A 26,606-nucleotide genomic window follows, 5' to 3' on the forward strand; every position below is an offset into this window, starting at 1 on the left:
AGTTTTCCTGAGTCTTACCAATAGTCTCTTATAACTGAGAACTCTGCTTTCATTTATATCAATGGTAAACTTAATTCCTAGCTCAAGGATCCTAAAGGAGCCAGTGGCTCAGCAAAACAGAGAAACCTTGAAAAAGAGACCTCAGGAGGTCCTTTGGCTTGACTTCATGACTCCCACTCAAGCTGATGATCAAATGATTCTCTCACATATCTTCAGTCTTGGTGTCAGCCCAACAGGGCTTCACAGAGGTCTGCAATATCACATACACCTCAAATGAGTCTTGCTGAGCCAGTGATATCCATAAGTCTGTTCCCATCAAACTGCTGAGCTCAGGGGCATGTTCAAATTACCAGTCAAGTAAACTAATGCTATCCATTGTTTTCAAGGGTTCTTTTAGGAAATATTTGCCTGAGAATAGTTTAATTTGTGTTTCTAGCATTCATATATGTCTTCCAGCACCTTTACAAATGACATCTGATACAGGAAATTCCTACTGTTTGGAACAATGTTTTAAACAATGCCTAAATCCCTGAAGAGGTACAACCACAAGGGGAGCACTGGGCAGTGGGAAGAAAAAATCCTATTGAAAATTATCTTTAGCTGCCTAAGCCACGTCAGGATTTCTGTGATTTTAGTCAGGATCACTGTCTTATTCTAATAATGCTTTGTATTTCATGGTACATTTGGGAACAACAGTGATTTTCACATGAAGAAATTGGTTATTTTTTAAAAATGCAAGCAAAGATGAAAGTGCTATACCCAGTTTCTTTTATTTTAATAGTCCTTTATTTCAGTAGACCCAGAAATCTTGGATTTATACTTTATATATTAACTATCTTACCATTGGTTATTTTAATTTTCCTCCTCAGGCACTGAAAATGCTGAGGCACATCAAGAATATCAGAACAGCAGCCAGGAAAGCTGGGTGCAGCGAATGCTGATGGCTTTGGTGGGTGATAGCACCCTTTTCAACACCAGGGAAGGGCGTGCTGGGAAAGTACACAACTTCATGCTGGGATTGAACCTCAACAGTTGTTACCCACTGTCTCCTCTGGCAGACCTCCTTACGCAGGAGTCCGTGGAGGAAGATGAATTAGATGCTGCTGTTGCAGGTTAGTTCACAGAAGGTCTACGTTTCTGCATATTCATTAGTAAAACCAGATACAGCTATTCTCAGTGAGGCTCACAACAGCATGTGCTCCTCCAAAGGCAGGACATGCTTGTCACTTGATGAAGTGCGAGAAGTAGACATTGTCTACCTTGATTTCTATAAAGTCTTTCAATATGGTTTTCCTACAGCCTCCTCCTAGAGAAGTTGTCGGTGTGGTGGTTAGGGAACTGGTTGACTGTCTGCACCCAGAGGATGGTGTATAGCTCCTTTTCCAGCTGGTGACCTGTCATTAGCCGGGTCCCCCAGGGATCAATATAGGGTTCGGTTCTGTTCATAAGTAATCTGGATGGATCAAATGTACCCTGATAAAATTTGCCAATGATAGCAAACTGAGTGGGGAAGTGGACTGTTTGGGAGGGAGAGCCACCCGGCAGGATGAGCTGGATAGGCTGGAAGAGTGGGATAACAAGAGCCTTATGAAGTTCAGCAAGAGGAAGTTGTGCTCCTTCCATGTTCTTGTGTAGTGGCACAGCACTACCAGCAACCCCTCACAGTAACGGTAATCACTTCAGCCGTTATTTTCTATTCAGAGGAAAGAGATTGTCCTAGCTGATTATTATGCAATAGTAAATACCAGATGTCATTTAAAAGCTTAAGTAGCAGACGCTCTCTAATGTGTATTTGTTAATGCAGCAAATCCCTTTGAGAGGTTGTATAGTAATTTCCATCTGTACTCCACTTTCTAAATATTTTTATCATCTTAGAGGTGTTTACAACTGGATAATCTTAATATTTATAATAGTTGTAAAAGAGGCAGGAAAGTGGGTAGTAAATTTATGGTTGGAAAAAATGACAGTTGATGAGAATTTTGCATAATTAAGACGTGGGTAATCTTCAGAATCAACTATCAACTTTCTGGGGTTTAATTTCAATTGAAATTAAGTGCTGGTTTGACAGAATGAGCCTGTCCCTCTGAGAAAATTGCTTTTGAATACCTGAAATTTCTTTGGGTAAAATGTCTGGCAAAAATTTGATATAACTGCAATTTTTTTTTAATGTTATCTTAAGCCCACACTCATAAACTGGAGCTAACAATTCGAATCTAACAGCTATGAGTATTTGCAATATTATGGGCAAGAATAGCTAAAAAAAAACCTTGAAATTTCAATTGATAATATAAAATTTAATCATTCAGTAGTGTTAGAAGTGTATCCACATTTTGATGCTGTGAATTTTGCTACTATATGTAACAGCCTAGTTGATCAGAAGAGCAGATGGAAAGGAAACTTTAGTGTAAATTTAAAACACCGTATATTACCAAGGCACTGAATGCATTTAATCTTTGCGTATTTATTCCTACCACCAGCTTACCTATCAGCTTCAGTACAGAGAGAATTCTGAATTGCTTTATAACTTAACTCTCTTTTTCTTGCAAAATGCTCCAAAGTAGAAATAAATGGATCAAAAAGGATATAAATATTTCACATCTCCAGTTGTCTCAAACCTTTTGTAGACCCACTAAGTTGCACTGCAGAGGATGAGCTGTGGCAGGCCTAGGCCAGTGTTACAGTCATTACAAAGGGTTGAATTTAGGGTTTGCAGTGCGTACAGCAGAGATCCCAGAAAGATCTGAGAGGAATATGCTTGGCTTTACTTTACTATCGATTCTATTTGTGCTGAGCATTTTCTTAATTGGTCTCAAATATGCTTTAAAATTTTATATCCCTTGAATGATTTCATTGTGAACTCAGAGTTGTTCAACTGTTCAGTTTACAACACACCAAAATCAGTTGAGAAAATGCCAAGTGAATAACAATAGGGAAAAAATAACTCATAATCTCTGCTTCCTTATTTCAGTATTTATGGAAACTGCTATAGTAGACACACGTCAGTAACAAATGCGCTTTTCATCTCCCATACTTCCATTGAAGCTGCTGTCTGTGACAGATTTTGGTCTCTAGAACGTGTTTTCTTTTTTATTTCCAAACAATTCTTAATTTCTATTTGTGTATCTGATTGCTGCAGATCAGATAGGCATGCTGTGCTGTACTTGGAAACATCTTGTGCTTCTTCCAGTTTGCAGTTTGATGGACTGAAAGCTTCTTGTAATACTTCATAGAAGCATTCCACATGGGCTGAAAATTAATGTCCGAGGCTCTCAGACATAAATACTCCATTCAGTCTCCATACTGTTTGATGAATAATGATCGATTCACTTAACAAAGCTGTTAGAGTATATAGAATGATTGTCCTGGATTCATGTGTTGTAAAGTATAAAAAGAACAAAGCTTCTTATTCAGTCCTTTAGAATAACTACAGCACAGATTATAGAGTATGTGATGCTTCTTTTATCACTGGGGTACTTATTGTACATTACAACTCTGCCAGGAGCAATTGCAGTCTCACCTGTAGTGTGCTGACCCACAGGTCAGTCTGCCTGCTTGCCTTGTCTCACCAGGGTATGGTATGCTGCTTCTGGCTTCTGGCTCCAGATCCTGGATAAATCAAATTACATGCTGAGCCTGCCTTTAAAGTCATGTCATTAAAATAACACTGCATTATGTTAATTGCTTTTTGAATCCTGACCCCACAAAATGGACACATATTACATTTTGAAACTTTTCTTCTCAGTTCAAAGATTAGAAATGCACTTCTAAAATTAATTATGATAAAAAGAAAAACTTCTAAGTTGAATGTCTACTGTAATTACAGAAGACCACAATTAATAAAAGCAATCTGTGACATCATTATATATTTATTGATGGCATTTTTGACATTTTATCATTGAAAATATAATAATATTATTATGATAAATTTGATTATGGAGTCATGAAGTCTGTAAGCAATAGGAACTGTCTTGTTCTTCAGTGTTTTTTTGGTAGGAGGTTTGTGTATACGGTAACACCCCTATCATAAACATTGTTATAGGTGTTTCTGTATTTGTTTAAATGATCACTGTTGACTTTTAAATTCAAATTTTGTAAAATAAGATCATACAAAACAGGAACAAAAATGCTGCTGCAAGTTTTATAAATTCTGTTGAGAGCAAGGGTTAAATTACATTTAAAATGTCTTTTTTAAAGGAAATGATTTAAAAAAGGTAGTAGTCAATGATCTGAAATCAAGGCAAATATTAGGAAACAAGTGTCTCATTTCTTAGCAAAGTACCCTCTAATAGTGCCAGAAATAAGAAGTCAAAATATCTTTTTCTGAATTTATTTTTGCTGCTCATAACAATAATTTTTCTTCATGCATCCTGAAATTATAGGAACTATAGTTTGAATTATTATCGCTATTGCCAATAAGCAGGTGCTAAGAAATTTAATTACACAAGAAATAGTTGTCATGCTATTCAGCATTCCTTAGGTTACACTGCCCTCTACAGGTATGAGCGTGTCGTGGTTTAAACCCAGTCAGGTAATTCGTTCGCTCACTTCCCCCCCTTTCTTGCCCTCCCCCTGCTCTCGGAGGGACGGAGAGGAGAATCGAAAAGAATGCAACTCCCACAGGTTGAGATAAGAACAGTTTAGTAACTAAGGTATAACACAAATCACTACTGCTACCACCAATGATAATAATGATAGAGGAAATAACAAGGGAAGAGAATACATCATCTCACCACCAGCCGACCGATAACTCGCCCCCCCCCAGCCCGACCAAGCTCCGACCGATACCTCCTCCAACCCTGCAGTCTCCCAGCCCTTCCGGCTAACTCCCAGTTACCTCCTGGGCATGACGTGCTGTGGTATGGAATACCTCTTTGGTCAGTTTGGGTCAGGTGTCCTGTCTCTGCTTCCTCCTGGCTTCCCCTCCTCCCTGGCAGAGCATGAGGCTCACAAAGTCCTTGGCCAAACCAAAACATCATTGTTATCAGCTCTGTTCCCGAGCTGAAAGTCAAAACACTGCACTGCACCAGCTACCAAGAAGGAGAAACATGACTGCTACTGCTGAACCCAGGACAGAGCGTTGGTTTTTACTCAAAAGGCAAAAACATACACTGGAAATAATTTTAAGATCTAGAGCAAGAAAAGACTGTCAGGAGAAAAGTCTTAAGTACTGCAGGGATCATTTAGTAGTATCCAGAGACTTGGATAAGTGCAAAAGCACTTACTGAAAATTACTTGGGTTTTTCCTCAGCTGCACCCAGGGAATATTTGGCTTAAAAGGAAAAATTAATCTTCAGCCCTCAGTTTGGGCGTTAGAGATAGGGGGCTATTTTATACTATACCATGACAGTGCTATCAGTAAGTGGCTTACATGTAATTCTGCCCAGTATTTAAATTTCACATATGGATATGGGTTATATTTTCTTTACATTCCTACTATGAGTATGAAGTAGTGAGATTTGGTATAAGTTGAAAACCCAGATTTGATAGCCCTAATTTGAATGGACAGAAGCAGATGTAGAATCATAGCATCATAGAATGATTTGGGTTGGAAGGGACCTTAAAGCTCATCTAGTTCCAGCCCCACTGCCATGGGCAGGGACACTTTCCGCTACACCAGGTTGTTCAATGTCCCATCCAACTTGGCCTTGAAGACTGCCACAGGGATGGGGCAGCCACAGCTTCTGTGGGCAACCTGTGTCAGCGCCTCACCACTCTCACAGGGAAGAACTTCTTCCTAATGGGTAATCTAAATCTCCCCTCTGTCAGTTTAACGCCATTCCCCCTTGTCCTCTCACTATGTGCTGTTGTAAAAAGTCCCTCTCCTGCTTCCTTCTAGGCCTCCTTTAGGCACTGGAAGCTGCTCTAAGGTTTCCCTGGAGCTTTCTCTTCTCCAAGCTACACAAGCCCAGCTTTCTCAGCCTGTCTTTATAGGAGAGGTGATCCAGCCCTCAGAGCATCCTCATGGCCTTCCTGTAGACTCACTCAGGCAGATCCATGCCTCTCTTGTGTTGGGGGCCCAAGTGCAGGATGCGTTATTGCAGGTGGAGTGACATAGACAAGCGTCATGCAGGAGCCAAACCACTTCAAGGATTTTTAGGCAAATTTCAGTTATCTGGGGAAGAGGAGCTGGGTGGAACAAGGGATTAGGAGGGAACCTGGGGAAGATATTTGGGCAGGTTTGTAGGACACTGAGGGGATGTACACTATAAATCTGTCTCTTACCATCCCATGAACACTTTCTTTTGTGTATTGGTTGTTAGGGATGACAGAGTAAAGATGGGAAGGTTAGAGTCAAACCTGGGCATTTGTCCCTTTTGGTTTGGCCTCGAGCTATGTCTGCTTCTGCCTTGGGACATGATCTGCTGAGGTCCCTTCCAGCTCTGTTTTTTTCACCTCATTTTTTTAGTTGTTAAGATAAGCGTTAAGGTTACACATGAGTTCATGGTATGTTTAGCTGGGATACTGTACTGTTTAAAGTCTGTGGAATCTTCAGTACTTGGGGAAACACTGAAAAGCCCAGTACCATTTTGAAATAAAAATTTCAAAAAGTTCTTAACGCAAGTGTTCTTGGTTTGTTTTGGTTTCATTTGTTCTGCACAGATCCTGATGAGTTTGAGAGGATATATGAGCCACTAGATGTGAAAAGCAAAAAGATTCATATAGTGGACAGCGGTCTTACATTTAACCTCCCATACCCACTTATTTTAAGACCTCAAAGAGGCGTGGATCTCATCATCTCTTTTGATTTTTCAGCGAGGCCAAGTGATTCCAGTCCTCCTTTCAAAGTAAGTGAGATAAGCCATACCTTTCTTTGTGTTCATAAATTTAAGTTGTCTCAGTTGCATTCTTCCAGTCAGGTTGGATGCACATCTCATGGTTCCAGAAGGCCTTAGTGCTACTTTATCGACAGCATCAGAGGAATTTGTTTCTACGTCAAGGCAGAATGTTGTGCTTTGCCTCAGTTCCTGTTTACATGACTCACATGAGATGACTGACACAAAAAGGGCTAATATGACTTATTTGAAATATTTGCTCTGTTGTTTTTATGGAAATCTTGCATTCACACTGAATTGCAGAATTTTATTTTATGTCAGTATTAAACCATTAACTCATTTACCATTGTGCTAATGCTCTAGCTGTTCTCTGTGATGCTGTGACGTAAATGAATGGTTTTCTGTCATCATCTTGCAGAAATGTGTCTCAGTCACTCTGGTATTGCTAAATACATAACATTTTGGAATTGGAGCTAACTGTTCATTTACATCTCACTAGGATAATCCCAGTACTGGTTTAAATAGGATTACTGAATCCATTCAGGACAGGCCAAAACAACACCACAAAAAATACAAATGAAATGGTTTTCTTTCAGTAGCAGATGTGTAAAGCACAGCTATCAGTCTCTATAATGGGTACAACCTCTGCATCCAGACAGCTCCAACTGATCAGAAAGGCTTAATGCTGGATCATTTTGGTAGCTGGCACAAAAAAAAAGCAGCACTTATGAGACTATTGTGAGGTTCTCAAAAAGAGGCAATATTTATTTGAAATCCAAGTGGATTTTTAAAAATTGTTTTTAAGGAAACCAAGAAAACTTGCCTGTTTGAGAAACAACTGGCATTCTTTGTTGTGTTACAGACAAATTTCAATTAGAACACTTTTTTTTCCTTCCTCTTGCTATCAAGGGACAACCCTACCAGCCAACATTAGAAAATAACAGCAGTAGCAAAATGAACTCTAGGTCATTGTTGTCAAATGCAATTTAAAACAAGTTCAGGAGAATAAAAAGGAGGAAAATGACTTCCGTAATCTCTAGATCTCTTGGGAACTACTTTGAAGAATACAGGACTGAGAAAACTATTATTAGTGCTGAGATCCTTCGTTTTCCTTAATTGACTGAATCCCACAGTGTGTTTCTGTTGAAGAATTTGCCTCCTTTTTATCACAACTGAGTATTTTCCCAATCAGCTAAATTTACTGACACTGCATTGCCATCTCTGAAGCATTTTCTTTTTCCTCCCTTTGTTAATGTTCTGCCCATGAAGTCTGTGCAAAAGGCTGTGTATCATCTCTGTTATTCTTAGCCTATGCATTGAAGTTTCTGTCACCATCAGCTACAATTTTCTGTGTCATTTTAGGTAACATACCATAACATGGGGAGATTGATAGGAAGTCAGGTGGCATCCTGTATTGTTTTCTGCAAGCTGTAATTTTAAACAGGAGAAATCCTTTTATGCATGAAAAAGTGGTAGGAAAATTAAATGGTGCTGTAGGTTTTAATGAAGCCAGTGTTGAAGGGAATTGTTCATTATTTCTGAAATGCAAACGTGTGTATTAAAAAGAGTGACGTAGCTCCAGCTAATACACAGGTATAATCCACAAGTATAGGCTCTATGCTAACGGCCTGAAGGACAGAAACCAGTTTTGTTTACTGGCTGTGCAATCCCATTGCTTTTGCTTGCATTACAAAGGGTAAATGCCAGTTCAAAAGTTTGCCAGTACCTATAGTAGCACTCTAATGTACTTTTGTTACTCCAACATAAAGGGAAATCAGCCAGCTGAAGTCTATGACTCTACTTTTACTTTATCATTTTACACCCACTGTTTTAATCTCTTCTGTATCCAAAACAGTTGCCCAAAGAAGGGTCCTGTTTCATTCAAAACTAACATTAAAGATGTTGGCTTTGAATGGAGACCTTCCCTCTCCTCCCTCTCACACACCCTCATTACATGCTTTTGAGTCATTATTTACTAAATATTTTGTTTACTGAGTTGTCATGAGTTTGAAAAAGCCTGTTTTCCAGACTTACTTCTTCACTTAGCATACTTTCAGAAGCTGTTTTGTGCTATGATGTGTATCTGAACATAACAACACGTGGACTGATGTTTATTAACTCTCATTGGTTTCCATAGCACTGGTACTCAGTTTGCAAGTAAAATTACAGATGGTTTTTTCTAGCTGTCAGCTCTGTAAATTCACCACAGATTTATGTGACAGACCAGCTCTTTTCTTCCTGTGAATCATCTGAGGCAGTCAAATTTGGGCAGGCTGAATTACGTGCTCAGTTCACCATACTGGGTAGTCTATACAAAGATTGGCCTAATCAGTCCTTCTGTGTAAAGAAGGGTGCATTAATAAAACTTTTTCCAGTAACCAATTTGACCGGTGTCTCTCTACATAAAATCTCACTTTGCAGTGGATGCTTACATGCACTTGTTATCTTTTCAGGAAATTTTGCTTGCTGAAAAATGGGCCAAAATGAACAAGCTTCCTTTTCCCAAAATAGACCCAAATGTATTTGATCGAGAGGGCATGAAGGAGTGCTATGTTTTCAAACCAAAGGATACCTCTTCAGAGAAAGACTGTCCGACTATAATCCATTTTGTTTTGGCCAACATCAATTTCCGGAAGTACAAAGCTCCAGGTGAACACACAGTTTTTAATGCTCAATCTAGCTGTTCCTTTGAAGCTTTGTAATGACACAGTGATTACATACTAGAAATGGTTTGTCTCTGAAATAACTCTTAAGTCTGTCTGTAGTAGTTAGGAGTTCAAAAGAGGCATGAAAAAATAAGATGATAAGTCCTCAGACCTAACATGTAGATTGTATTTTTGTATTTGTTCTGTATGCAGGTATTCCAAGAGAAACACAGGAAGAGAAGGATTTTGCAGACTTCGACATTTTTGATGATCCAAATACACCATTTTCTACCTTCAACTTCCAGTATCCCAATGAGGCTTTCAAGAGGCTTCACGATCTAATGGAGTTCAACACCCTCAATAACATAGATGTATGTATGACAGTGTGGAAGGGGCTTAAAGGCTTTAGGTTGTTACATGGGAAATAGGTGATGTGAGTAGAGCCCTAAATCCACCATACAAACCGTACAGGGGTTTACTTCAGTATTTGTCTGATAGTTATGACATAAAAAGTGCTTCTTGCATTCGGTTATGCCCCTTGCTATTCTTGAAGTTTAGGTTGGATTAAAGCCCATTGTAGAAAGTGGAAGGGAAACTGCTTGAGGCATAGAGATAACCAAGGTAAGTTCTTTATGAGCTGTGTACAAGCATGCACAAACTCAGGCAGGGTTAACTTGTATCCTTCCAGCCTTGGAAGGAAAGAAGAGTCCGGTCACTGTAGGTAACACAGTGGCTGGAGTTACCTGAAGAGAGCTGGATGAGATACACAGTGAGAATCACGTGAAGAGAATTTGGTCTCTTCACTTGACCTCTATTTCTGAAGTACTGAAATATCAGTGTTGAAGGAAGTATTACTGTATATCCTCTGTCAATAATAAACCACTAAGCAAATACGCTGCTGAAAAAGCCAGAGGTACTTTCCAGTGGGGGAAAAAATGAGAAAAAGAAGTCTAAATAGTATTTCTGGGGCTAAGAAGATTGATATATTACTGTGGTCATCTTCCAAATGGAAAAACTACTAGAGTGTAGTATGTCTGCTTTTCGCAGTGTTTGAGCCTGTGCTTGTGAGGATCCATTTCAATTCATATCCTTTTCTAATTTGGTTCCTGTGTTGTTTTTTCATTTTACCATCAAAATCCCTGCAGGGTAACTAACTTAGCAAAGATGCCTCTGTAGGATGCAGACATTATGTTCAGGATTTTATACCAAGTTTTTATATATGATGATTTTCTAACTTGAAAAAAAAAAAAAAAGGAAAATTGGAAATTTTCTATAAAATTCTATGGAAATTTATAACTCAGTAATATTTTTTTTTTAATGGATGCAAGCTGTAACTCAGCACCATTATCCCAGCATCTAGAGTGACTTGCCTTATTCACAAGTGTAAATGATCAGCCCAGATAAAGAAATACTTTATTTTTTTCTTAATATAATAAAGAAATCTTGTTACTTCAGGACAAAGGAAGCAAAAGTGAAGATTTATTCTTTCTCATTATAGTAATTATTTTCTATATCCTTTAAGTATGGATGTTCTCAATTTTGATTTACCCTTCAGAATTTCACTAGGACTTGGTTAGATGGTGTATATTCTTTTCTGACTTCTTTGATCTTGGTGGCATCCAGTTGTATCTTTATTAACTACATTAAAATCAGTGTTTTATATAATCAAGAAAAAGTATTCATAATAATACTCAGCAATCACCTTGTTCAATGATGGAGCTATGTTAAAAGTAGGAGAAATAGTTGCTAACATCTGAAGGAGTCTTTTCTATCAGTTAATAGATCATTAAAGCGTTAGTTATTTCCCTGGCAGACATGTTGTTCGCTGTTTTCAGGTGATCAAGCAAGCTATGGTGGAAAGCATTGAATACAGGAAAGAGAATCCATCTCGCTGTTCCGTGTCCCTCAGCAGTGTTGAAGCAAGACGATTCTTTAATAAGAACAATCTTAACAACAACCACACATAGAGGATAAGTCATAGGTCCTTCTCCTTCAAGAAACTGGTTCTACCTTTATAACTGGAGTCAAAAAGACATTATCAAAATCACTACTGCTGAACAGGGCTGCGCAAAACTCCTGAAAATGTTTTCTTGTGGATTTTCAAGTTTCAGTATAAATTTTGTACTTTTTTTTTTTTTTTTTTACTAAAAACATTGAAAACATTTCAGTATGCTGATATCCTTATTTTTAAAACTATGGAATTAGTTTATTTTGACTATGGTTATTGGATTCAGTGTCTTTTTTTTTTCCTTACAAAATAGTAAACACTGGTTTCTTGTGGGGCAATTGTCTGATGTTTAATTGATGTAAACTGGGCATATTGTGAAACAGAAAATGGAATTAGAAACACAATAGAATAAAATTTTAGTAACAGAGGCAATATATATACCTGAGCTTGGGCCCAGATTCCAGACTGCTTTCTATCAATGAGATTTCCTCTGACTTTGGTTTGAAAAGTCAGTAATTGCTGACTGCTGCTAGGCAGCAGCAGCTCCCTAGTATATGAAGTTGCTTAGATGCCTATTAGTTCTGTTAAAGTTGATTTCTCATACTGGAAGGGGTTTTGCTCCCTAATATCCATTGTCTATATTGGCCTTACCAAAACTCCATCATCAAGCTATGTTTTAAATTTCACTTTTCTTGCATGAATGGTGTGTCTTTAAAGAATTAACAAACTGCTGATAGCAAGCAGGTATTAAAGAAGTAGGGTTTATACATCTTCGATATTATAAATAGGATCCTTGGTTGGTTATTAATGCTAGCAGAGCTTTTGTAACTGATGCTAAGGATCTCCTCTTGAATCTTTTAATCTCAAGTATTTTCACAAAAATTGAAGTCTGCTTTACTGCTGTTTAAGAATGTATATATCCACTCAACAGAAAATCCAACATCTTACATTTTCTTTCTCTTGTTCCACAAAATTAGATTGCTTGAATTCTTGAGCTAGTAACACCTGTGTGTTATCGTTAATTCATGTATTTCTGACCAAAATGTTGATTTATAAATTAAAAGTGATTTTACTTTTAATCACTATTAAAACCATCACATTTCTGCAAAGGGGCAGTGGCAATTTTTACCTGGGGATAGTTAAAATGTTCCTAGGTAAGAATGTGAGATAATTCAAGTATTAAGGGCTATTTTAAAATATCTATTTTTAGTACATTGAATAATGAGAGACTGTGCACAGACATATTTTATTGTAGCAGCATCTCGAGAAGTGTTGCGGTAACTCTGGTGGTGTCGCACCTCTGAGAACTTCCAGACTCCTTTGAAATAATGTAATCAGCAACTGTGTAACTTGGGAAAGAGGAAGAGGAACTGATGTGGGCACTGAGAGCCACGCACTTTCAAGGCACTTAGCAGGCTTGTTTTTTAAAGTCTGTGGGATTAACTGTCAGCAAATGGTTCTGGCAGTCCCAGCACTGGTTCCATAGCTGCTTTATTCTGAAGTTTGAAGAAGGTAGTTGGGGCTGAATAGTTTAGCTCTAGGTAAGATTGCTGGCTCTAATGCAAAAAAAAACATAAAAAGGTGTTCACAGAGGTGGGAGGGGAAGAACACATCCCCAGTTGCCCTGCGGACTGCTTGTCCCATGCTCCACAGCAGACGGAGTGAAAAAGCACTCCTTCCACTAGGATTATCATCGTGGTGGAAACAAAGCATGTTTTCAGTAGGATTATTTGCAGTCTTATGGTCAGAAGGCATACATATTTCTCTTCAAGAGCTGAAGTGGAATTTTGGTCTCAAAATTTCTGTTGACGTTAATACGGTTAAGATTTCCCCCTCTTATCTTGCGGATAAGGCTATCAGGATCCTAGCAAGTGCAAAGATCATGGTATCAGGTAATGCCATCTCTTTGTGCAGTCTATTTGAAGCGTAGCTGATCTTCTGGTTGGTAATTTTCTGACAACTTTTACAATAACTGCTGATTTATCAGCTAATTCAGTGGCTGGTCCTTTTATTGTGAATTATTGAGCTATTTTTAATTCTAAAATCTGTAAGCCTGTGAGAAGTAATTATAATGCATTTCTTTTAACAGCCACTGTGTCATCCCTCCTTAAATCTACATGCAATGTTTCATCATTAATAACATTTTCTGTATTGATCAATAGGTTTTATTTCTGTTTGAGTTAGTATACATATAAAATCAAGAGAGAAAATAAAAGTAACTTATCTTAGTGCTGCATAATTTAAACATTTTCAATAAATTTTGGTATACAGGAAGAAACTGGTACTGTTATTTTGTTGTAATATTTTCTTTTTTATGTTTTTATTTTCCTTTTGTTATTATATTTTTTATTTTATAATATGTACCTACTCTTATGGAAGTGCTTCATCATGCTTTATACAGTTTATGTTATCACAGTGTTATCAGACAATAAAAAGTAAAACAACTATATTTGGCACTTACTGTTTTCAGACAGTTTAATCATTTGCATGGTATTTTCACTTTTACTGCGAAGAGATGTAGAACAGCTTGATGGTGTATGGAACCTGGTAGGACAGCTCACAAGCAGGAAATTCAAGGTTTTGCATGTTGCTTTGATTTTAGGTGTTAAAATTAAAACTTTTTTGAGCAGTTCAGTGCGTGGGCACAGCACATCCATCTGTTTTTATTCCAACTGACATATTTTGTTATCAGTACTCTGCCAGTATTTTGTGCTGTTCTGTTAAGAGTGACTACAGCAAATTACTGTGTGGATGTTGGGTCTTTGCTGGCCAGATTAAAAAGCAGATCAATAAGGGAAGTTCCCCCAAAACCACTCGGATCAAATAGCTGCTGGCCTGTTGCTTCTCTTTGCTGAAAAATAGCAGTGGTCTGTCATTTGCAGGTACTTCAAGATGCAAAGGCATCGTTCTCTATAAATAACGTGTAAATATTCTTCTCCCATTACTGTATGGTGAATATGGCTACAAGTCAGGATTGACAGTCTCTTGGATCTTGTCCTGATTTTTTTCCCCTCCTGGTTAAGGGTTGCTAATATACAGAAAAATGTGTATTTTTTAATTTAATATGTTGCAAACCAGCATCAATTTAATTTAATCAAACCGTATTTTCTGAATATGTGTTGTAAGATCCAAAGCTTCAGTAGGTTTCAGTATTAGCTACAAGAACTCTGCAGGGAGACTTTTTACAAAGGAATGTAGTGACAGGACAAGAGGGAATGGCTTTAAGCTGACAGAAGGGAGATTTAGATTAGTTGTTAGGAAGAAATAATTCTTTACTGTGAGGGTGGTGAGGCACTGGCACAGGTTGCCCACAGAAGCTGTGACTGCCCCATCCCTGGCAGTGTTCAAGGCCAGGTTGGGTGGTGCTTGGAGCAACCTGGTCTGGTGGAAGGTGTCCTTGACTGTGGCAGAGGGTTGGAACTGGATGAATTTTAAGGTCCCTTCCAACCCAAACCATTCTATGATTCTATGACCAATAGGTCTAAGAGTAAAGTATTAGAGGCATCAATAGCTTGCTGTCTAAAGCATCTGTGGACAGAGTAATAAGTGTCCCAGTATGCACCAAACTCTTGAGCCAACACTACTGGGACCTTGCAGTGCTGCAGGTGCTGGTATGAGCTTTCTTGTTTTGGAGCAGTGTCTGTCTGTCAGGGGAGGCATACCTCTTACAGAATCAAAAAAGTTGGTCCTTTGTTCCTTATTTTCCCCTCCTTCAATCCCTGGTTCCTCTTGTTTATTCCTGCAACTGAATGTATTATACCTGGAAGGCAGCAAAAGGTGAGTTTAGAGAATGAATTATTTCAGATGTCAGAAATTATTTTAGGTGATGCCTGCAGGAAATGGAAGTGCCATCGTGCAAGCCCGAAGTGACTGCAAAGAGCTCAGCATTGCAGGTAAGCGCTGCTCCTGAAAAGCAGATGTGGACAATGTGTCTGTCCCACTCCAGGGAAACCTGGCACCAAACCTGGCCCTGAGATTGCTTTTTTTGTCTGTAAGACCTTTGGGTAGTCCTGCTGGATAGGCATCTGAAACTCCACTTGCCTGTTTCCTTTAATAGCAGAAGTGAATACTCTGAATAAAATCCTATTGACCCAGAAAGCATGAGAGCACTGACCTCAAGAGTATTTGCATCAGTGAGAAGAAAATTCATTTTGGCAGGGAAACAGGGCTGCAACAAACGTGCTTTTTGGTTTGACCCGGCATATTTTGTCACAGGGTTGAACCTTGAGAAGTCAGTATGAGTGGTTTGTGGTGTCCTCTCTAACACAGCTCAGATCACCCACAGATCTCTGCATTTACAGCACCAATAAGCTCAGTTTTGAGGAGAGCTGTTCAGCTACTCTAGACACATGAACGGATGTGAGATCAGTAACACTGGGGAGCGAGTTGTGCAACCCCATGCATTTACATAACATATCTTTGCTCTGATCTCACTCAAAGCAAAGGCATGTAGATGTTTCCTGAAGCTGTAAATTCACCCATCACTCTTACTGCTTTTGCACTTCACATACGGCCTAGATTGTGTACTGATGTGACTCAGCCAATTAAGTTATATATACTGGCCCTTCTCACGCTAGGTAAAAAGTAAAGACCGTCATAGTTCACAGGCAGGGAATTCCCCATGACAACAAAACATCAGACTGTTTTGCATGCAAAGAATCAGCAGTGCAGCAATGAAGTTGCCAGAGTGCCTTGTTAACTTTTAGACTGACCAAAAAGTACAATATTCGATACAGTAGGAACAGGAATTCCCTGTGTGGCCATTTAACCCTTGAGTGCCAAGCCATGCAAATTTGGTTCAAGCAGAAATTAGGGACCAAAGGCCAAGCCAAAAGAATTCTCTTCTCTTCAGGTTTTCTGAGAATACGTATGGGAAGAGAAGACCCCAAGCAGGCAGCCATGAGCTAGGGCAGACCCCAGTATGAGAAGAGTGACCTGGACCCCAGGGGTGTCACAAGTACAGCCAGGCCTTAGGAATGGGTGGAAGCAAATGGACCACTAGGAGGGAAACCAGTGACGAGGCCACCAGGTATATGCTGATGCAAGGACTGGAGTAGAAGGAATGTCTGATGTCTGCAGAGGGGCATCATCCTGACAGAACTCTGGGCTTCTCCTTGACTCTGCTCGTGGAGTCATCTGCCCTGTTTGTGGGATTTTCCCTAGACTTGCAGAAAAAGCATAGGGAATTTAACATTGACCCAACTTTATACCTAAAACATATTTTGCCTTTAACCAGAGCAATGCTTTTCCAGCATGTCCTCCTTGAAACCTGTGTCCAAGCTAGAAGCAGAAACCTGAGTGCTTTGGGATGGTTTTGGCCTTTGTATTTCCATCTAATTCTCAGCCAGATATATTTTTTTAGGCAACTGAAAAGTGAGCAGGGAAAAATAAGCAGCTCTGTTCTTTTTCAGGTGTGAAACTATAACTTCTGCCATTATAGAAAAGCTACATAAGCAAAGTTATACAATTTCTTTGTTGCCATTTTCTAATTTAGCTTCCTCACCCAACTTTCTGAATGGGATCACAGAGATGGATGGCTGGGGCCAGCACTTGATCTTCACAGGATATGGAAACTTGCCTCTTCTGTAAAGCAGATCATTAAGTGCTTACGATGAGGAAGTTAATGTAGGAGGCACATTCCACATCCAGCTTGTGCTGAACACGCTATAGACGTTTTGTTGCCAACACATTGTTTAGGGTGTGTTCTGGAAAATATGAAATGGAATTCATGTGGTGATACTCAACAAAATTCAGGCAAGTGTTTTGCCAGCGTAATTGGGAAGTAGAAACACTGATACTTTGCAGCTGTGGATTTATACAGACCTTTCCTCCTGGTCCTGTTTTGCTAAACGCCAGGGATTTGCTACAGGACATTTTTGTATTATGGTCAAACACTGCTTATGGAACTAAGCCTTGCTAGCTGTCAATGGAAATAGACACAGCCTGAACAGCTGAGATGATGGTATCTGCGTGCTGGTGAATGCAGATGTGGAAGGCCCTCTGTTTGTCCACAGCCCCAGGGCTCTTGCTTTTAGCCAGGATGCCAGGATGGCCCGGGTGATGGCTGCAGAGGAGCTGTGACCTTCCTTACCTGTGAATCTCGGGGCAGGATGAGCAAATGTGGCCGGACCAGAGGTGGAAATGAGGACTGACTCAGTGGGCAAAAAGCCTTGTTGGTGCTGAAGTGGGACTCATGCTGTGGGCAGTCTCCAAAGTTTGGTTTTGCCATCCTGTTGCAGCATTCACAGCTGACGATTAAGGCTGGGAGGAACCAACCACCTGACAGCCTGCACAGTGTTTAGCATTTTCCCCTTCACCTAATAAAGCTGCTGAAAAACCAATTAAGTAGTTTAGAATCCAGTAACCTCTTCCGGTTTTGAATCGGTGTTTTTTTGACCTTGCAGAAGTTTCAGAACTTAATAATGCCGATTAACTATCATTTGCTCTTCCTCCGTCAGCTTCAAGTCTCTTTTAGCATCTTGTTTAAAGCCACATACCCTGCCACTCCCTCCTCCCTCTCTCCTTCCCACCATTCCTTTTTGAGTGGAGAAATTTCTTTCAAACAGGTTTAGAGCAAGTTTCAATAACCCACTGGACCACAGACCTTTTTCTGTTATTACATGTCTGTGTGTCTTTCTAATTTTTCAGGCAGTGTGGGACAAGGAAGGGCTTGCCAGAAAATAAATGAGATAATTGTTTTGCATCTGAAATCGTCACTGTGTCTCTGTTGGTTGCTTCCTTTTCTTCTTTTATTTTTATTTTCTTTTTGAGCCTGAACCATTTCTTCCTTAGGCTGATGTGCTACACCAAGCAACTCCTTGTCTGTTTGCCAGCAAGTGGGTGGTGACCCTAGGAGTGATGGCGTGCCAGCAGTGCGTGTTGTGTGAGGACTGTGTGTCCATGGTCTTCGGCAGTGAGGTGCAGAAGCTGTTCTCCAGTGTTGTATGCTCCTCATTCCCCAGGAGGAGCATCTGTGCTCTCTTCTCCTTGTCACACTTCATTGCATTTCAGAAAAAGGATATGGAAATGCCTAGATTAGTGAGATGCCTGTAATTAGTGGGCTTCATTAAGTTGCTAATGTGTAATGGTTGCATCAAGCAGTAAAGAAGATAGTGGAAACCATGGGTCACAATATCAAATGTGAGCAATAGAAATAGCAAAAGGTCACAGCTAATTTTTCTTCATTCCACAGAAGAATAGCTTAAAATTCAGCTCGATTCCCTGGTCAACTCAGCAGGCTCATCTTCCTGCTGCCACTGTCTGTTTAGATGTCCTGTGTGAAAGAAAGTGGGCAGTTGAATCTGCTGAGACCCTCTTCTCCAGAGCAGCACAAGGGCCAAGGGAGTTTTGCCTTTTTCTGATTTAGTTGCAAAAAGCTCTGTAACACAGCTGTGAGCTCGGGTAGCCAGAAGACCAGAAGATCCAGCAGCAGGGTGCAGGGTGGCGTGATGGAGCACCAGGCAGCTTGCCCGGTGGCTGACCGGCTCCGACTGTGATCATGGCAAAAAACCCAAAACAAACCAAAACAAGACAAAACAAACTACAACAAAAAAATATTTCTGGTTCACCAACAGTTTTAATGTTTTGCAACTTGCTTTGAGTATGGAAAATTCCAAACAAAAGGAAAAGCATCTGGCTGGAACATTGGCCCTGCAGCCACCCTGGAAGTGGCCATTCTCCATATTTTTTTTGCTGTTTCTAGCTCCCCTGACAAGCTGCTGGAGCTATGTCACCCCCTGCCCTGATCCAGACCCTCTGGATGCTTCAGCCCTGGCCCAAAACGGGCAGTTGGAGTCCTGTAGCTGAACCACTTGTAAACAGCCCACTGTGGTAAAGTTGTAACATTTCACTCCAATGTAGAATTCCAACATTTATGTTCTACAGTGTGATGAAAGCTGACTTTTCTTCTATGTTGTGTAATGTAATAAATGTCAGATTAAAAAATTTAACTTCATTGAAACATCTTTTTTATAATTGCCCATGATGTTGTAAGATGCACTTAGCATCTTAACGGATGCAACTGAATCACAGTTTTCTAATGGCAAATTATCACAGCGGAAAACAGCTTTTGCTAATATTATCCTAGTTCCCTCTGTGGCAGAACACTCTTGCAGAAATATCTTGTAAAACACAAAACTTTGCCTTATGAATCTATAGGTAATACCTGAGTGATGGCCTTTAGGCTTCTAAGTAAACACATGTTGTTTAGGAAAAATAAAAATAATTTTAAACCTGGCCTTCATCTCCCAGCAGAAGGAGGAAACGGTGCTCAGGAGCGTCCCTAACGCCAACTTTGGCTCCTTCAGTGTCTGCATCACCACCAACATTCCCCCTCCTCACTGCTGTGGGCTCATGATTTTTAGAAGATTGATGTAATCCAGTGCTGCAAGAGCAGTCCCACAGAGCAATGCTCTGCTCCTTGGAAAGCCTGTGCAAGCTCCAAACCTCACTCATCCCGCAGAGTCCTTCCCCAAGATAGAACAAGGTGCTAAATGCAGTGATATATGAGCTTATGAATGGGGATTTAATAATTCATGAGATTTCTCCTGGATGCATGAGCACACTTTTTGCAGAACATTAACACTAAGTGCCTCTGAGCAATCTGGTCACCCATCAGGTGAGGAGGATATAACCTGCTGAAACTGAATGAGTCCCTCCTGTGACTTAAGGACAGGCCAGCACACAATCAGTCCATCAAGCTGCAGAAAATTAATTAATCTTGGAATAAGAATTATTTCAGCATAAAACTGAACATGTTTCAGTCTTCCTTTATGGTAGGGCACATTTGCCAATGTGTTATAAGATTTATTTCAGCACCCTTATCCCAAAACATATTCTACCTTCAGTGGTATTGTAACAATCGCAAGTCTGTTATTTCTTTTTCAGTATAATTCTGTATATGGATACAAGACATTAATGAATAAGTTGTTGAACAGCTTTGCATTTTGTGGATTCTGTAAAATTTAAGGAAAACATGGAGAAGACATTGTCAGTGCCTCCATGCACTGACCTGCTGAGTTTACCCTAGTTCACTGTTCAAGACTGTTAGTCTTGTTAGTTAGAGTATGGTTATCTGCTAAGTAACTTACATATCAGTCCACCTGCTTCATAGCCATCTGTGGCTATAAAATCCTTGGCAGCCTGAGACTCATGTTATAACAAGGACAACTGTATGTAAAAATAAAAAGAAAATAAACCTCTACTTCTAAAAGTGGGCAAAATCAGATTTCTGATGGTCTTGTGGAAGCAACAAATCAAGGAAGAGCTGCTGGCCCTTTCTCTTATCTAGAAGGAATTGCAAGGAGTCAGTATTCTTGTATGAGAGTGGCATTGGCTATTTGTTGATAAGCACAGAGGGTGATCCTCACACATCTCTCTGCTGGGGCCATCGATATACATGTGTCTTAGGTTCCTGCCATATCTGCATGTGGGCCACTGAAGGCCAAGCGTGTCTTCTGGGGTTTCTGTTTACAGCTGTTTAAAAGAGGTTGATTCAGATGTAGATTATTTACATGTACTGATAATATGATGGGACGTTTGATCTCCAACCGTTTTTTTCCCCAGTACTAAAAATTCCTGCTACTATTTCCTAAACTCTCTTGCTGTTCTCTCTCATATTTATTTTTGTCTGCTTCTGAAGGTTATGAATTGAACATACCACCTGGTAGCCTCTGGGACTTTTTATGTTTTGTAAGCAGTAGGTGAAAATCTCTGATTAAATATATTCTTCATCAGAATTTCAAAGTGGAAGGAGTCACACAGATGCAGGGATGGGGAAGAGCAAGAGGAATGGAGGCCGACCAAGCAGACGAGAATAAATTTTAGCACATCTTCCCCATCCAGCCTTAGATATCTCTAACATCTGGACGACCATCAAAGACCAATGGAAGTCATCCTGCCTCCCCCCCCCCCCCTTTTTTTTTTTTCTAGTTGCTACCTAGTAATGTTTTCAAACTACTCCATTATTCAGCCAAACAGGAATAGTAATTATCTGTTGTGTTTTTCCCAGGTATGTAAGCATTGTTTTAAGCTTCCAACCCAGAACTAAACAAACTTTTAGTTCCTTCTTAGTTAATATCTGCCTGTGCAAAAAAAAAGGCTGTGATTATTTCACAGCTTGTCTTGTAATAGTTACCTGGTTTATTTTCTCTTCCTGTCAAAGAATTACAAAATCCTGAGGCTGGAAGACAAGGAAAATATTGCATCAAACTGTCGCTCATATTTATCTGGATTTCTGCTTAAGGACAGTCACACCAGGACGTGTATTTTTATCCGAAACAATCCCTGTCCAAGTAATAGCTAAATTTGTTTTGGAATTCACAAAATGAGTCCATAATGAGAGTTGTTTTGGAATTTAAGGAAACCTTCAGAATTGTGTAAAAATGACTAGAAATATCTCCAAAGGCAATGAATTTTGTAAGGGTGAGAAATTTTAACAAGTACTTCTTTGTTTTGTATTAATACAGGATATTTTTATTAGATGTAAAAAGAAAAAGGAATCCAGATAAATGTTTTGTTACTTCAAATAGCTTAATTTCAAATTATGTTTCTTAATTTCGTGTTGGTTAGAGTTTGAACCGCTTAGGCAGTTGAGGGTAAGGTTTGGTGCTGAAAGCCCATGTGGTTAAGATTCTGCGAACAACCACAATGATGAAAGAAATGATGTTATTCCCTCTACCATGGAAGAAATTAGTGAACTTTTTCCTGAGTTAGTACTTTGACTTGAAGATGAGGCTAGTTCACCCTCATGTGCTACTGTTGTTAGAGCAGTGAAGGTTTTCCTGAGGCAGGGAAATGCCATTTGCAGCACAGAGCTGCTGCTGAGGTCTGGGCATTGCCAGAGCAACGGAGACCACCCTCCACACCTATAAAAGGCAGCCTCAGGAGCGTGAGCGACCAGCATGTGGCATGCCCTGTAGCCCAGGAGCAACCCAAGAGAGCCCGGGTAGGGCTGGTGAGAGGATCAGGGGTGCAGGGTATTTTCTCCTCTCTTTCCAGTTACATGCAGTGACATTAGAAGAAATAGACAGACCCAGTCCTTAATATGTTGCTCTGTGGCTGGTGTTGCTGCCACAGTTCCAGGTTTTTGGTATGGGATGGCCTGTATGACACCAGGTTTGCTGGCTTTGGATGGGATTCACCTTTCTTAACAGGGGAAAAGGGTGCTTGCTCATGAGCTAGTGGGGCTCATTGAAAGAACTTTAAACTAGATGTCATGGGGGAGGGGGGTGGTATCAAGCTTACCTGTGACAAGCTGTGGGATGAGATGCCAGAGTGCTAGTGAGGACCATTGGCTGGTAGAAGGGCACCTGAGGTAATAAGGACACAATGTGCAAACACAGGTAAAACACTCCAAAGGAAATTAGGTGTTCCCCTACTAGGGTGATGAGACAGACAGCTCAGCTGAAGTGCCTCTACACATAGCATGGGTGAAAACCAGGAGAACCTAGAAGCCACTGTGAAGCTAGAAAGCTATGACCTCATGACCATTACTGAAACTTGGTGGGATGGCTCCCATGACTGGAGTCTGGCTGTTGATGGCTACAAGCTATTTAGAAGGGATAGGCAAGGAAGGAAGCGTGGAGGGGTTGCCTTCTACATCAGGAGATGGATAGAGTGCAAAGAGTAGTCTCTGAGGAATAGCCATGAGGAAGTTGAAAGCTTATGGGTAAGAATCAGAGACCGAGGCAACAAAGTAAACCTTGTGATTGGTGTTTAGTACAGACTGTCCAGTCAGGGCAGGACTATTGATGAAGTCTTCTTACTCCAGCTACAGGAGGCATCATGCTTTCAGGCTCTTGTCCTGCTTGGGTTTTCAATCACCTTGACATCTGCTGTAAAAGTAGCATGGAGAGCTATAGGCGATCCAAGAGATGCCTGGAGTGCATTAAGGATAACTTCTTAAGCCAGGTAATAGACAGCCCTACCTGGGGGGTGTGATACTGGACCTGATGGTCACCAATGCAAATGAGCTAATTGGTGACATCAAGACAAGTGGCAGTCTTGGCTGCAGTGATCATGCACTTGTGGAGTTGCAGCCCTGAGGGAGGTGGGACAGGCAAAGAGGACCCTGAATTCTCAGAAAGCCAACTTCCACTCTTCAAGGTGTTGGTCAATAGGACCCCTTGGAAACTGCCTTTAGGGACAAGGGAGCAGAATAGAGCTGGCAGACTTTTAAGGATGCTTTCCACAAAGCCCAAGAACTCGTGATCCCCAGGTGTAAGAAATCTGTTAGATCCTATGCTTGCAGCAATGCTCAATTTTTGCTCCTTGTCCTCTTAAACAAAATGATTCAGTCATACTACTGAAGTAGTATGGCTTGAAGTCCTGTCCAGTTGACCCTTCCAAAAGTGTTCAGCTGTCCTCTGTATGTTGTCATATAAATCAGAATGATAGAAAAGATAAGGCAGACCCAGTATACAGGGAAGGAAGGAAATATGTCTTTTCAAGCACTGTAAAGACTTTTCATTCTGTTAGGTGAAGTGTTTAAATTCAAATGTCATTTTTGAGTACTTCCAAGAAATTTGTTTATTTGTTACACTGTTTGTAACTCACAGTAAATGCTGTAAATAAATACAGAGCATGCACTATGTTGGATAAGAAATTAATTTCCTTGTGCTTGAAAGATCTTATGGTGAAGACAGAGTGCTCTTCTGAAGTAATTTATGCTTAGGAGAAAAACACTGAAGGCGCAAAAAGTGGTAGTTCTCCACTGATTGCTTGCTAGTAAGAAGATCAAGCAAATTACAAAGGCAGCTGGAGGTGACTTTAGACATAAGTCAAAAGAAGTATTCTATAAGGAATGGAAGAATATAATAGGCTTTTGTCATATTAATAAACGCATGAAAGTCTCCCTTTTTAAGTGAAATAATTCAACCTATTGTTGAGCTTCATGGGGAGAATAAATACATTCTTTCATTTGCAGAATTTCCAGTTAAATCAGAACCTTGCTGGCAAACTAGCTACTTACATCTGTGCTGGTTTTTACTGTGGTCGCATGAAGATTGCCCACTGTGTTAATGGCTTTTGAGTCTGTTGTCATCCTGCTGTTAGGTGGAGAGCAATTGAAAGGGAAAAATAGGAAAAGAAATTGTATGCCATGCAGGCAGAGAAAAAGCCTAAGCCACAGGATGAAAAGAAACTCAGACTTTGCAGAAATTATGTATAAAGGAAAGAAGACCACGTGGCTGTGGTCTTCTTTCCTTTAATGCTCTGTTGTTAAGCTATTATGCCATGAAAATACTTACAGCACTCCAGAAGGAACATGGCTTTCAAGCAGGTGTATACAGCATGAAGTCTATAGCGTGAAACCCCCAGAGTAATTTTTCCCTCTTCAAGAGACACAACAGGGTCCATTGGGTTCAGTGGAGAATGAAATCTTGGAGTTTTCTCAAAAGTATGTTTAAATATTGGCAGTTCCACCATCCCCCCATAACCTGTTTTTTTTTTCTTTTTAGGCAAGTGATAACTAGAGGAAGACTGCTATGAATCTAGACAAATACCCTATAAATGAAGCTGTTAAAAGATTTCTTCAGCTTCAGCCCCTTTCCCTTGATAAAATAATGAGGTGATTTTATGGGATGTTTTCCTTTCTGCTAATTGGTGTTAAGCTTGGTATGTCCTTCATTTGAGTTCAGAAAACCTTTAATACAAGTAGCTATAGTAAAATATAATAGTTATAGCTTAGTTAGTGACTTAGCTCTGAAGAACTGGCTTATCAATCTCTTAAAATCCTGCAAGTATTTGTTTATTTGTATAAATCTATTTTTAAAAGTTTATGATGTCTTGGCTTCAGTGAATGTCTTCATAGTGAATTTCACAGACAAATTTTAACCAGACCTTTCCCCCTCTTTCAATGTACTGTTGGTCATCAGCTTGTGTTCATAGCATGAAAGATCAAGAAAAAATAGACTTGTTTTGTTTAACTTCACTAATTTCTACACTAAAATGCTTATTTTTCTCCATCTGGGAATACACTGAAGCTGCAAGTCAGGCCATTTACCTGTCCCTTTACCTCCCCTATTCAGGAAAACTGAGGCATTTGGTGATGGAGATTTCCCCATGGTGGTCTGGCAGCAGAGACCACAAATTTAAGTCTTCCACCCTATTACTAATGTTGAACTCTATTTTCTGATATTTACCTTGAACAGTCTGTCTTTTTGACAATGTGTTTTATGCACCTATGTTTGTTTTATCCTTGAATGCTTTTTTTGGCTATTACTTTCTGAAGTGGACTGTATGTAAATATATTTTAACCAACCATGTCCATATTCCAATGCCATGGTATAGAAATTCAAGACTGATCAAGACATCGACAGCATTCAAAGCTTCAGTACAGTAACAGTCAAGCTCTGAACTTCAGTAGTTTTTGCTTAAAATGTAAATACTGGATATTCACTGCTAACTTTAAACCTGAGAAATTTCAGCCTAATGAAAATAAAAAAAGGTACTGAAAATGCCTATAGGAATATTTAATATGGAATTTCGCATTTATTGTGTGCTCTTCTAGGGTGTATAAAAATGAAGCTGGAGCAAGTAGAGAAGTCAAGAGCCTCTTTTAAGTAAATCAATCAGCAAAAATGTGGGAAAGGATCAGACTGCTTATTTGGGCTATTCAAGGCTGCAGTAACCCAACATGTAGGTGCTTGGAAGCTAGCAATTCAGGAAAGTTGCCGATTCAGGAGTGGAAAGGGCTGCCCCTTTCCTCTCTTCGTATGTTAAAAAAAAAAAACCAAAGCACAAAGCACCCCTGCCGGCTTCTGCTATTTGCTTTTCAACCTGTCTTAATAAGCCCGACACAACCTGCATTCTGCTGGGCAGATCCCTCACTTCAAATCAGTTCCACAGGCAACATCTACTGGTTTCTGGGCGCCACCTCTTGGTCCCACTGGGGATGGGTCACTCCTGCTAGGCTTGTGAAATTTATTATTGTCACGATCTATTAATTTCTGGATGGGCTTTCAATAAAACAATGTTAAAATAAATGCAGGTGAGACTCTCAGAATTGGTTCAAGACTTGGTTAAAAGCAGAGTAATATTGCAACAGTGCTTTACAACATCGTCCTCCAGTAGCTTATCTCCTGTGAGGACTGGCAGCAAAACTTGAAGGTGCTGGTGAGAGCTAGGTCATAATTGTACCATTTCAATGCATATCCCATATCCTGCTCTTAAGCTTCCCTGTATGATGCTGAGATGTGGGGCATGTGGTCAGGTCTCCTCCATTTGGTATTGAACATGGGG

At 39.9% G+C, this 26,606-nt stretch overlaps 1 protein-coding gene across 1 annotated transcript in view; it reads left to right on the forward strand.

The window, feature by feature from the left end:
* Positions 1 to 11,553, forward strand: part of PLA2G4A (phospholipase A2 group IVA) — a 61,566-nt gene extending 50,013 nt beyond the window's left edge. Inside the window, exons 13-17 of the mRNA XM_062606272.1 lie at positions 870 to 1,112; positions 6,601 to 6,785; positions 9,227 to 9,422; positions 9,632 to 9,789; positions 11,254 to 11,553. Coding sequence (XP_062462256.1) covers positions 870 to 1,112; positions 6,601 to 6,785; positions 9,227 to 9,422; positions 9,632 to 9,789; positions 11,254 to 11,385 — 914 coding nt within the window. The 3' untranslated portion in view covers positions 11,386 to 11,553. The remainder of the gene's footprint in view (positions 1 to 869; positions 1,113 to 6,600; positions 6,786 to 9,226; positions 9,423 to 9,631; positions 9,790 to 11,253) is intronic.
* The last annotated feature ends 15,053 nt before the right edge of the window (positions 11,554 to 26,606 follow it).

This window comes from Pezoporus occidentalis, unplaced genomic scaffold (assembly GCF_034315485.1).
Source record: "Pezoporus occidentalis ecotype Australia unplaced genomic scaffold, CSIRO_AGI_Poc_V1 ctg95, whole genome shotgun sequence".
Lineage (NCBI taxonomy): Eukaryota > Metazoa > Chordata > Aves > Psittaciformes > Psittacidae > Pezoporus > Pezoporus occidentalis.